This window comes from Perca fluviatilis, chromosome 23, assembly GCF_010015445.1.
Source record: "Perca fluviatilis chromosome 23, GENO_Pfluv_1.0, whole genome shotgun sequence".
Taxonomy (NCBI): Eukaryota; Metazoa; Chordata; class Actinopteri; order Perciformes; family Percidae; genus Perca; species Perca fluviatilis.
Window position 1 is genome coordinate 13,455,645 of NC_053134.1, and position 13,744 is coordinate 13,469,388.

The 13,744-nt window shown below is 39.4% G+C and overlaps 1 protein-coding gene across 6 annotated transcripts in view; it reads left to right on the forward strand.

Annotated features, from left to right (window-relative positions):
* Positions 1-13,744, forward strand: part of cpsf6 (cleavage and polyadenylation specific factor 6) — a 29,675-nt gene that overhangs the window by 11,061 nt on the left and 4,870 nt on the right. The window contains exons 4-11 of one of the 6 annotated variants that reach the window (XM_039791761.1): positions 466-611; positions 1,253-1,279; positions 2,772-2,945; positions 3,839-3,946; positions 5,719-6,208; positions 7,752-7,867; positions 8,000-8,153; positions 8,455-8,677. In XM_039791761.1, coding sequence (XP_039647695.1) covers positions 466-611; positions 1,253-1,279; positions 2,772-2,945; positions 3,839-3,946; positions 5,719-6,208; positions 7,752-7,867; positions 8,000-8,153; positions 8,455-8,665 — 1,426 coding nt within the window. In that variant the 3' untranslated portion in view covers positions 8,666-8,677. The remainder of the gene's footprint in view (positions 1-465; positions 612-1,252; positions 1,280-2,771; positions 2,946-3,838; positions 3,947-5,718; positions 6,209-7,751; positions 7,868-7,999; positions 8,154-8,454; positions 8,678-13,744) is intronic. The other 5 variants (XM_039791762.1, XM_039791764.1, XM_039791765.1 and 2 more) reach the window with 5 other exon arrangements.

Below are 13,744 nucleotides of genomic sequence, written 5' to 3' on the forward strand. Positions count from 1 at the left end.
CACAACAGCTGAAATGGCATACTCATTCACAGTATCCTTCAATAAAGGAGGAATGTAGCACAATATGGATGTATTAGCAGGAATGTAGAACAATATAGATGTAAAAGCAGTTATAATTAGCCTATGTGACAATAAAATTTGTTTTGGTTAAAATCAACAAATCGTGATAATTAATCTTGATCTCAATATTGATCAAAAATAATCATTATCATTTTGGTCATAATCGTGCAGCCCTAGTACATGTTGAGAATCATGAGTGGAATCCCATGTTGGATGGGGGTAATTTTATCCATATCTAGTCATAGTGCTTTCAAGAGACTATTATGTATACAGATGGAAATAAGTATGAGCTTAACACTAGAAATAAACATTTTTATTTAAATTTTTAAGTGTGTGTATTCGAGCACTTGGGCTGATTTGTTTGTATAAATGTGGTTGCGTATATCCTCTACATTCATCTTACAGGTTTGCACTGGTGTGTGTGGCCTCGGAGGCATCATCCAGGAAGTTAATGGAGCTGCTGTCGAAGAGGGAGCTCCATGGTCAGAATCCCATCGTCACGCCGTGCAACAAACAGTCCCTCAGCCAGTTTGAGATGCAGTCACGCAAAAGTAAGTAGATAAATGCACACTTGGCATCGCTATATTTTAAAATGCACTCAGCAAGAGTTAACCATGCTGGTTTAACACTAGAACCGCCAGAGCCGACACCATTGAACATTTTGATTCAAAGATGTAAATTAGTCCGCCATTGTTATTGCCATGCTTCCTTTCTGCCCTGACTTTTCATAAATACCTATTCTGTACATGCCTATATTGTCATAGTGAAAGACTAACGTTTAGAAAATCAAATAGAGGGGTTTTTGGTGGTGTTTTTCAAAAAACAACCCATTCAGCCGCCAAGGGCAACGCCGATTAACGTTGGTACTCTCCTCCGGCAGCCGAATGGACGTACAGCGCATTGAGACAATGAATGGAATGTAGAAACTCATTTGAACGCCATTATTCACTCACTCATCATGCACTTATAATCACATTAAGGTACATAGGCCCACAGTATTAATCCTTTTCAATGTATAAAATATAATATATAAAAATTTAATGAAAACAAAACTAATCCATTGGACTATAAAAGTTGTGTCCCAACACAGGAGTCCCATGTGTGCACTATACGCTATAATAAAATCAGGAATGATATTTATGTGATTTATTTGAACAAAACACTAACGTTTCTAAATTGTATTATTTTATAGGTTGGTGTGGAAGTGCGCGATCAGATGGCAAGTTGTGTGTTGACTGTTGAACTGAAAGACACTGCACACAGACACACACGTTAGACATTTAGACAAAATGTGATAATGTAATCATTTGCACCGTGATCATATTTACCATCAAGTTTACTTGCCTAAAAAAATGCTGAAATTGATTACAGTGTTTTAGCATTTGGTTTGTGCCTTTTTATGTTTTATGCTGCAAGTTATACACTGCTTATAATGTAGAACAGCATCAGTTCAAGCTTTTAGATAGACTAACTGGCTGTGTATTTTGTGTGGGGGCTGCCAGTGTCCTTGCTGCTATAGAGATTAACGCAGCACTATAGAGGTGGAGAGGGATGCAGGCTGAGGGATGATGCACTTATCAGACAAAACAAAAGCATACAGATGCTCTTAAGGCTCATTCAGACCAGGAAAAGTGATCCGACGATGTGCGCAGGGTTGTGCAGCGGTGTGAGTGTCACTTACATGGCCTATTTGTGTGATGTCCTGTTGTTATTTAACTACCCAATGTAGCACAAGTAGACTCTATAGACTTTCTAAATTATTGTTTTCCGTCAGATCGTTAATAGATCTCGACATTTCCAACCACACTTGAAGGCAGCTTCTTTTCACAGAGAAAGCTAGAAAGAAAAGAGACAAAGGGACAGTGCTTTGTTGTTGCAGGAAACAGTCAGCTGTTACCCAAACTCCTGGGCAGTTAAATGCTTGTGTTTTTATTTTTTACCCCTGAGGTTTTATAAAACTCATGTGGCAGCGATAGAGGCAGTGATGTTTACTGTATGGGACTCTCACCGCCTCATAATGGACTGCAAAGTCCGATTGCAGGTTACATGAATGGCCACAGCAGGGTGATTAGCGGGGATAAGCTTCGGAGCGAGTACCGGAGACGGAGAAACAAAGTGTCTTCCCTGTGCTTTCTGAACTCAGTCGGAAAGCTTTAACAGGAAAAGTTAACCCTCCTTGATTTCATGTTCATGGAGAAGGAGAACCCGGAAATGAGTAGAGGGAAATGTGACTCTACTAAGCCCAGCCAAGCGGACCAATCACAGTCATTGCAATCCGCGTAGCCACAGCGTGCAGTTACATTTCTGGCGAGGTGCACATCAGGCTACGACTTAGAGTCCGAATCTACGCGTACCTATATACATACCTACTGTGTAGATTCAATGCAGAACCATAAATCAAGCTTTAGGTGTCGGGTCTGGCGGTTATAGTACCCCTAAAGTGTCTGGCGGTGCTAGTGTTATGTGCTAGAGGTCATGTATATGATAGATATTTGCAAATGCTCTGACACATCAGTTAGTCTCCTGAAAATGCACAAAATGGACATTAGATACATGGACATATATCTTACATACTGTCATATACACTTAACACATGTATTTTCTTCAGTTATAGAACCAGTCTTGTTTTAAATCTGCACACAATGAACACACTTATTATTTATTGCATATTAAATTGAAAACTAAGATACTGTTGTCTCTTTATTTCACAGGTACCCAGTCAGGCCAGATGTCTGGGGAAGGTAAAGCTGGCCCCCCTGGCGCTGGCCCTCGTGGGGGTTTCCCCATGGGTCGAGGCAGAGGCAGGTTTCCTGGACCACCTGGCCCAGGTGGAGACCGCTTCCCTGGTCCTGTTGGGCCTGGAGGACCGCCACCACATTTCCCTGGTTAGTTTAACAAGTCTCTGTGCTATTATGGTAGTGACAAAGCCCCTCTCAGTTCACAAAGTTAAAATATTATATTTAAAAACTGAAATCCGATGGGTTAGGAAGTAGATTTGATTTGAAAAGTCTGAATCAATATATTGGACCTTGTTGAGTGAATTGGTTTTGCTATATCAAAACAAGGTGAGTTCATGGCATAAAAGATGTGTTCATATTTTGATTTTTGTTTTCAGGTTTTTGTCATCCATGTAGTGTTTATTTTTGTTTACAATAATAAAGCAGTGCAACAGATTGAAATAATCATCATAGTGTGACACATGCCTTGAAAACTCAATATGAGATTTAAGTAAAATTCTGCTTTCTGTCTGGCAGTGCTGCTCTGTTAGCACAGTCCAAGCTTTGCTAGTACTCACACCCGCATGGAACCAAGGCTATTCTATGGTAGTGTGTGTTTCTTGTGAGGGATCTTTCACCCATTAAATCTCTCTTGGCAGGGCTGTGTCTTTGCATGTTCCCCTCCCAATTTGGTTTATTCTTTCGTTGTCCCTTTTCACCTCCAGTTGAACAAATAATCCTTCCCTGGCTTGAATTTTCTGCTTACTGACAATTTCCAACACCATTCAGGAGAAGCAGTCTGCTCAAAGCTTTATTTGCCAAGCTACCAATCTTAAACTCGCAAATCTTGGATTGGCCGCCTTACACACATAGTGGGACAAAATGGAGTTGCCAGCTTCTCTCATTTTTGCGTCTTTTTCCCTCCATCCCACCTTTTTTCAAATCCTTTATTTCGCTTAGTGTCTGGTGCCTTGTGATGCTGGGCTGTGACAGGCCTTCAGTTAGTAGGGGGAAGTTTATGAAGGGAAGAGTTGTGATTGGTTTGCTTTCTTCCCCATTAGGCCCAGGGATGAGACCAGATCTGATTAGGCACCAAGATGGCCCTCTGATGGATATGAGTTTCAATCCCTTCCCGCCGGGGGGCAGGAACGGGAGCTGGCGTGGCAGAGGTGAAACACCTCGATTGATCTGATTGAATAGATTGATCACCTTTTATCCTAACCCTCAGCTGTTTATTGGTAGGAGTTATGCCATTGGTTGACTGCCCCAAAAACAGCTGAATTTCTCACCAAGCTCTCTAAGTCCCATAATAGACAGTTTCCATCAAAAACTGTTGGCCTTACAAGAGACCAGAGTATAACGTGTGTTCAAAGTAAAACATTTTAGAGAAACACACCATTTAGAAATGTACTTCGTTCTTTTGAGGTCAGTTCAGTTAAAAAAAATCACAATCTAACAAAACTGATAAAGATGGAAGAAAAAATTTACTGTTTTTTTATTATTAAACAATAAATAGTACACCAGCAAATAGATTATTGATAAATAATTGTCAACATCAACACGAATTACAATTGAAGTGTTGACCTTTTACATTTGCCAACAAATTGGTCAAAGCAGGAAATAAAAGTCCTGTGTGTGTGTGTATATATGTATGTATGTATATGTGTGTATGTATGTATACACACACACACATATATATATATATATATATATATATAAATAAATAAATAAATAAATAAATAAATAAGACTGTAAATCAGTATCTGTACCATTTGAAACAGATACCCGATCCAGCTATTTGAGTCAGTATCGGCCCAATATCAGTATTGGATCTGTGCATCCCTAATTAAATCTAGTCAGAATACAACCGTACTTCTGTACCTCTTCTGCTCTTCTATCCTGTGTAATGGCTCAATGATCAACAATCAACACTTCCCTTTAAATTCCTTCATGCCGCTGCATGACAAAAATGTATGAATCTGACAAAAGCCTTTTAGTCCCCATTTGCCTTAAATGACATTTCACGAGTGGCCCTTGCATGGAAATAATCTTTTTGCTAACTGAAGTATATACAGTTTTTCAGATATATGTAAGCTTGCCATGCTAAAGTGTTGGGGCTCTTGACAGCTTTAGCAATGCACCCTCTCAATTAAGTGTTGATGAAAAAGAGTCCAGCCCTGCAGGGTATCTAGTTAAAAAAAGCCTGCTTGAATTAAATTGCTATGAGTGGATCTCATCTGTTCTGTTGCCTTCTGATTTAATTTGCAGCATTACTTCGTGACCTTTTGACATGAGTTGTTCCCTGTAGCTATGGCTTGCTCTTCCTTATCTGTTTGTGTTATTGCTGTGGTAGGCACTTTATTTTTGCCGTTGTTGGTCAAAAAGTCCATAGTAAAAAAAAAAAAAAAAAATCAGCATGATGTAATTCAATGTCTGCACATCGTCTTTGCTCTGTAGTCGGCATTAAAATATGTAGCAGCCACAGGAGACTGGTCAATCACAGGTCATTTTAGAGAAAGGGCGGTCCTATTGGCTGTTCTGTTCACGCATTGCCTATGCGACAAACAGGGGAGAGGGTGAGCTGCGGAAGAAGTCTCATTCTACTTCAAATTCTTCAAATGTTTGCGTTCTACACACTGCAGCTTTAATAAGTACCTATGAGTATCTACATTTGAAAGTAATCATGGAAAATACTGGCTACTGCAGGATATCAAATTAGAGCTTGACCGTTGAATCGGCCGTGCCACACGCATGTGTTTTGTTTCATTTTATTTTAATTAGAAAAGTCTTAGTGATGTCTTACCAGCACACTTATTTCCCCATCATACTCTAATATTTTGGGGAGAACTCTATCTTTTGTTTATGTTATAGCAGGTAAAGAGTTCACTAGATCTTACTTTGTCTTCTGCACTTCTGTTGTGTTCCTTGTGTTCTCTTTTAGGTGGAATGCAGGGTCCCCCACGTCCCCCTCCCGGTCCACCTGGTCCTCCAGGGCCTCCACCTCCTGGCCAGGGCCTCCCCCCTCCCCTCGCTGGTCCTCCAAATCGTGGGGACAGGCCTCCTCCCCCAGTTCTCTTCCCTGGTCAGTTTGGCCAGCCTCCAATGGGACCCCTACCCCCAGGCCCACCTCCTCCAGGTTATGGCCCTCCCCCTGGTCCCCCACCCCCTCAACAGGGCCCACCACCCCCAGGACCCTTCCCTCCACGCCCCCCTGGCCCCATTGGGCCCCCCATGGCTTTGGCGCCACCTCCACACATGCCAGGTCCCCCACCAGGTGGACCACCACCAGCACCCCATGTCAACCCTGCCTTTTTCCCCCCACCTGGCAACAACAACATGCCCCCCAACGACAGCCGAGGCCCCCCTGGACCAAACGACCCATACGGACGCCCGCCACCATATGAAAGAGGGGACTATGGTCCTGGAGGCCGGTAAGAATGGGTGTTGGATGTGTAACAAATAATCAAAACAGCAATTCATATAATGTTCTGTCACAATATGCTATCAATGCATTGGCACAAATTGTTAATATTTTTATCAAGTGCTAACATTCTGGATTTGCACATTAAGTTGCTGATTTACACTTTAAAGTTTTTGGTTGCAAAGATAACATCCTTCATAACTCTGGAACTTAAAGGAATATTTCACCGCTGGAAAGCTGAATATATCTTTTAAATTGGGTCACTTATGTAGTAGAAATGTGAATTTCTTTTTTAAATTGGTGCCTTCTAGGCTGAGAAAAGCCAGAAAATGTGTTTTTGGCTTATATGGATGAAAGACACCAAATCCCAGAATGCACCTGCTTTGCTGCTTTGAGTCCACTCCCAAGCCACACCTACCGCTTGACAGACAGACAGAGGCATTCAACTCAACTCAAGCGTGTTTTATTGTCATTTCAACCATATACACGAAACAACGTTTCATTGTGACTCAAGTGGCGTTACACATTTAAAATATATAAAAACGACATACGAAACATTTGATAGGCTCCGTGAAGTTCAGCTAATGCATACTAGCATTAGTGCTTGGTGGGTTGTAAACAGAGTATAAACACAGCCGTGAATTAGCGTGGAATGTAGAATGGTCGGCATTTAACATTCACAAACTCCACCAGCAATTAGCAGTTAAATGGATACAAATCACCACATTCCTGCACCACTCCGTGTTAACACAGCCCACCTCTTTTACCCGCACAGAGCATCTCTAGCTCGGAGGGCTAGCAGGCCTGGTAGCTGGACAGTCCGGTACACTATTCAGGCATGTTTCCACAACAACAAAAACACCAGTCTCTGAACTCACGTTGGGAGTTTCGTTGAAGGTGGATGTAGTCCAGTTTATTGTTTAATGAGCGGACGCTTGCAAGCAGGATTGATGGGACAGGTGGCCAGCTAGCATTAGCTTTCCACCTACCCGATGAGGATGTCCCCTAGCTGGCTAGCGGCATTGAGCAACACCGCTGGTCTCCGTGCAGGCGAAGCTCGCGTAGTGTGCCGAGTATTCCGTCTGTAATAACGTTTCCTCCATATTCTCCGATCTGTACCAATGTATCCCGGTGGTACACACGTGCGGTAGTTTGAATGCACATAATTGTTGTAAATGTTTGCTGCTGAAAACAGAGAGCCTATTTAGCGAAGCTTCAAGATGGCTGACAGTCGTTTTCATTCAGAATACCTCGGCCAGAATCGGCAGTCCAACCCCCTGTGGGCGGGTTGAAAACATGCGGAAGTAGCTCCTACTACTGGCTGTAGTCCTTTGCCTCTGGCCAAAAAATTCATTTTAGCCAGTCCGATGACGTCATTTTACGCCATCGAAATTTTTTTTCCCAGACACCTAATGCAGAGATCTCTCGTCTCAGGGGGACATGAGGGAGGGAAGCACGGTCATTCAGAAATACTACCAGGTTTCTACTGATACAAAGCTGAATGCTTGAAGTATCCCTTTAACACATGCTCTGACCCTTGTGTGTATTTGTAGGGAGATGGAGGCGTCACGGACCCCTCTGAGTGAGGCAGAGTTTGAGGAGATCATGAACAGAAACCGAGCCATCTCCTCCAGTGCCATATCTAGAGCAGTGTCTGATGCCAGTGCAGGTAACGTACATAATAATATAGGATACATACAACCAAAAGTAATTACTTACCGTGGGTGTGCTCACATTTTATGCCAACAAGACAAAAATTAGGAGCCAATTAAAGCTTATTGCAACCATGTGTTCTTTTTAGCGGACTATGGAAGTGCTATAGAGACCTTGGTGACAGCGATTAGTCTGATTAAGCAGTCCAAAGTGTCAGCAGACGACCGCTGTAAGGTCCTCATCAGTTCCCTGCAGGACTGTCTTCACGGCATTGAGTCAAAAAGTTACGGTTCCGCTTCCAGGTAAGATTTTTATTTTGTGCAGTAGCCATTAAATGTGACACTGACTCGGTTTACAAGCTATGCTAAAAAAGAGACACAAACCACTTGTCAGACAGAATTTTTTGGATCTAGCACAAAGGTAAAAAATTGTGCCAGCCAGATTTAAAGATGTATGGACTATTTGATATCCCATTTTATATGGTTTTCTTGTATTTTCTAGCCTGCATTAACTGTAATTCTGACTGTATCTTAATTATTTATTCCAAATGGGAATTGGCCCTGTAAGAGTTGATATTTGAAACTTTGAAACCCCTGTACACAGTCCAATGATGCTTGTCCATGCCAGGCGAGAACGTTCCAGGGAACGAGACCACAGCCGCTCTAGAGAAAAGAGCCGGCGTCACAAGTCCCGCAGTCGTGACCGGCATGAGGACTATTACCGAGAACGCAGCCGGGAGCGGGACCGTCATCGGGAGAGGGACCGTGACCGAGACCGGGAGAGGGAGAGGGAGAGGGAGTACAGACACCGCTAAGCGAGAAGGGAGGTGGGTACAACGTTTCCCATGGTATTTTATTCGCCATAAACTCTTTGTCTTCTTCATCACTACATTCTTTAGACCTGGACCAGGCCAGTCCAGTTCAGGCTCAAATAGCCTAAACTACATGGCAGAAGATGTTTGAAAAAGTCTGCTTTGATTGCTTATCTCCTCTCTTCTTAATCAGATTAAAGGTTTCAGTTTAGTTTAGGGTTTTCTGTGCCCATGACATATTTGGTCAACATTTAATCTATAGAGGGCGTGGTATGTTATTACCCAGAATAATAAACTATCTAGGAAATTTTGTATTTGTCCTCATGAGTACAGTCACATATAGGCCATAAATCATTAAACATTTTAAAAATGTTTGAAGTCATAATCTACAGTAAAGAATGACATTCCTTCATTTAAATGTCTCTATAAATATATGAGCAAGGGGACAAGGAGAGATGAGGTAAGCAAGGAAAAGACTTCTAAAACTCAGTACTTTGATTTCAGGTAGGTGTAAGGTAAGTCTACTTCCCTTAAAATGTCATAATTGGTAATCACCGCTGTGTTGTGTATCCGGAATATCAGACAATGTGTAATACACTTGCTGTATTCACCATGCTGCATTGCAAAGAAGGGTTTGTAAGAGTTGTATCAATACTGTGGTTCTCTCAGAAAATACACTGATAGTTAATGGAAATTGACTTTGTGGATGCATTGTTACTTTTTGGTCTACATGCTTCTGAGGCTGGTAATTTGCTAAATTTGTTGGCCACTTTTTGTGTTCTGCCAAATAAATTTCAAAATATGTTACAGATCACATGGCAAGAAATTAGTACCAGCTCTGTTGCTTGTACTGTACGTTGGGTAAAGTTTTGTACTAGTTCTGCCTTGCAGTTTTTGAGACTCCATAAATACACCTTTACACCTAATCTTCATCGATCCATTTGGCTGATAAAAAGTGGAAATTATCAAATTTTGTTTTTTACCAGTAGCTATGGCCAGTGGACCAAAGAGTTTCTGGCTTGAATTTTAAGATTCAATAATGAATTGCCATTTCATTATCTGTGAGTTTAATTGAAGTGTACTGTTACTGCTGAGTTGGTTTGTCAGTGTGCTTGTAATAATAGTTCCTTGACTGATTGGCAAGTTTCAGATGTCAAAGTTCCCTGATCATTTACAGTACTTACTACAGATTGAGCATTTTGTGTGATCTATTCAAATTGGATTGTATTTTTTTGGAAGATAGAAAAAAATGGCAATGTTCAACTTGTCGATAGTTGACCAATCTACACTTTGTAAATGTTCCATTCACAGTATTGTTGTATGCGAATCCCATTTCAGTTTAAAAGTATATATATCTCATTTTCGTGTTTATAATTAAGAGAAGGTGAACATTTATTTATCAGTGTTGATATCTGCTGATTTTTGGACACAGATTATTTTGCATTAGGTATACATTAAGGATCAGTGCGTAATTAATTGCAGGAGCTTACAGATATGATTGGAAAGAGTAAGTTACATGTAAACATTTAATAACAAATTGAAAGCTAGGATCAGAAAATTAATGTTTTCAGATTACAAGTTTTTTTAGTTAAAATGAATTTTAAACTGTATTTTATCTGTGAGAACTTGTAAATAATATTGAAGGTATACATCAAATAATTTTTAATGTCAATGCAGCAGATTCATGATTATATGCTAATTGTTATTTCACATTGACTGATACATAGAAATCTACATTTTAATATTTGTTTTTTATGACTCTTGTATGTACTTTGAAATGATAACCAGTGAGGCTGCAGTGTTGATTTTTAAATAATAAATCATCCTAGATTGGCAAGAGATCATGCAAGTGTTTTTTAGTATTTTGGCTCAAAGCATTGTGTTTTGCTGACTTTTTGGATGCTAAGTAATATTACGGATTAGTTGTAGATTAATTTATCAAACTATTTAACACCAGCTTCTGCACAATTAATATTGATACCATTGTCAATGGTTTGCTGCTTTCAAATGATTTGAAGTAAATATTTAGTCTAATCGTCTGGCTCAGTGTTAGGTAGGAAGATGCTGCTTCTATTGCGTCACTCGCACAAGTTTTGGAACTCTAGTTGACTTATCTGGTTTGATCGATTTTGTGTCGTTCTCATGTCTGCCGAAGAACTTAAGATGTCTGTGGTGTTGTGTATAAACCAGTCCTTCTAGTAGTAGAGTCTAGTAGGTTACATGGACCCTTCAGCATCTCTGTACTTTTGCACATCACCCCAAATAATATTTCTCATAATTTTAAATTAGCTTTCAGACATAAACTACATTCACTCTTAAGACATTAATGTCTTAATAAAGTGGCTCTATACAGTAGACATATTATTTATATATGCACTGTGTCTTAAGTTTCTCTCATACTGAGAAATATTAACTGGGGTGGTCATCCTTGTGGGGTTGCTGAATTCTGAAAGCAGGCAAAACTAATATCAAAAGAATACTATCCTATACCAACAGTTTTTACTGAAAAGTAAGACTTTGTTTCCACTGGGAACCTCTTTGCAAAAGATGACTTTCAAATTTAATTTTTTTCATGTTTCCTTTCACCTGCAGCATTGCGTTTTTACTTTTTTTGAGTGGCAACAGCTAAATGTAAAAATCTTTTTAAACGAGCATTGTATTTCATTAGTAGCATTGCAACCGCAATTACTGCAGTCTCCTAACACACATTTTGTTATCTCTGTTGGATAAGAGTTCCCCAGTGGACACAGGGCCTAATAATAACTTTTGGTAATTTGTAGATGCCAAAAATGCATTTGAGTATTTTACATAAATGTTTCTAGCTGTATAAAATCCACCTTTTGCATTCAGTCTGATATCTTAGAGCATTGTCATCAGAAAAAAAGAACTAAGCATATTGCTTTTAATCTTGATGATAGTTTGGCTATTTGTTATGTCCACAGATATGCTTTAACACTGTTTTATCTGTTCATATTGACATGGGGGAATGTACACCATTTGCACCAGACTGCAATTTTTTATGCTACCTCTCTAGTCTGTCTGCAGGTGCATGTGTGCTGGGGATCACAGTCCTTTTCAAACAAGCATACTATTTGATCAGGTAAAACCAGGGTCAAACAGAGTTTCGTTACAAATCAGCAATAACCAGTCATACCCATTTAAATAATATGCATGACTCTGAGAGATGGCCTATGGGCAATGTATAAAATAAGATTATTAGAATTAGCCGCATCAATAAAGGCTTTTTAATATTTTCTTCAACAAGAGTGCCTTGGTGTTCATGCCATTCTGATGCAATAAGATAATTACAAATTTGACTTAATTTGGCTCAGCTAAAACTACTGTAGACAATTGTAATGCTATAATTATGTTTAGTTCTCAGGTTATTAGTCAACAAATCGGCTATGTAGTTTAAATACCAGAAGCATTCTATAAGTTTTTCTGACGACATGATTGACAGTGAAAGCAAAGCTTATACCCACAGCGACAAGCTTCCTACAATGTCCAAATGTAAACTGTAAAATAGGAATTTTAAAATGGGACGTTTCCCCATCTTAGGCTGTTTTGTAACCAATAAACAAGTTAGCGGTCTCAGAAAAGAGTAGTTCATGGACTGTTTGACCCTGGTTTGGCTCTGTCCTGTTTCATTTCCATGCTGTATTAGCTGGCACCGTGCAGCATATTTAAATATTTTCTATGAACTAGAGTATTCTATAATGAACGTAGGTTCAAGTAGAGAAAAGTTAGTCTGATATTTGGATGTAATTTCACCGTTGACAAAAGTTCAGTCATGCCCCTTCCCACTTGTACTGGATGTTATGGTCCCTTTAAATAATAGTGTGACAAAGAGTACATTGAGTTTGACTACTGTGTTTTGTAAAATATTGTTGTCAGCTAAACTGTTTTGTCTGTAGTCATGCACCGTGTTAAAACCCTTTCTACAGCAAAAACGTATCAATAAGTAAAAGTTTCAATATGCATTTGAATCTTTGAACCATGTAAAATCATCTGTACTTATTTGGCATGCCTGTAAGTAAGGCCTTTTTGGTGCAGATACCAGTTCTAATTCACCCTGTGAGGCAAAACTTTGCATCACCAAGGCCTAAAAAATTATATTTTAAATTAATAGAAAACCTAGGAAATTCAAAATTACTTTAACAGAACTGTTCACTGTCATTTCATTTGATAAATTTACCATTTCTGTTAAGAGGTGCTTTAAATTGGGTAGAACTGTAATCCGTTCAGTAGACCATTGTTGGTAGTCTAACTGCCATTTCTAATTATGATAAAGAGGCTGCCTTTCCAGTTTCCTGTACCTTGCATGCTGGACTTTGTCTTTCTCAATTCTAAGTGCAAAATATTGCAGCTTATTGGCTGTCAACTAGACTAGGGGTATTCTCAATTACATTGACACTATTTTTTTCTGTTGTATGTATATACAAAATATATATTGGTATGCTTATGGCAACCATATCACTGGGTGGTTGTGGCAAAGTAACTTACTGTATCTGAGTCAGATGCGTGCCTACCTCTTCATAGTTTTGTGTTTTTATCGACCACTCTTTTTGTCCTTTCTGTGTCTCTTACTCCTATATTGCTTAATTTCCTGAAAAATTTGGTTGTGACAACCAATCATGCAGTGTTTCTATGTTATGTGTCAACAGTGGTTAAAGTTTTTGGTGTTGAGTTTTTAGCTCTGTACCTAATTCCTACCATTACCAGTTGGTTGTAAGGAAAATGTATTCTTGAAATAGATGTATGACAAACATAGGGTCCATTTTGCTATGGTTGCGAGAAGTGGCTAATACATGGGGAAATAATTATTTTTTAAATTTTTTGTCAATATATTAAAATTACTAGGGGTGTGCATCTCTACCTTTTATAAGAGGATTTGATCTGTATCTAGATAAATGGGCTACGATACGGTTCAGGGACGATACATTTTAATCTGGAACGATTCAGTTGGATTCGATTCAATCTGATAGATACACTTAATATTCGTTTAATGTACACATACATGCTAACTTCAACTTAATTGGCTTTTAAAACCATAACATCCACATCAGCTCCATGTTAAATTAA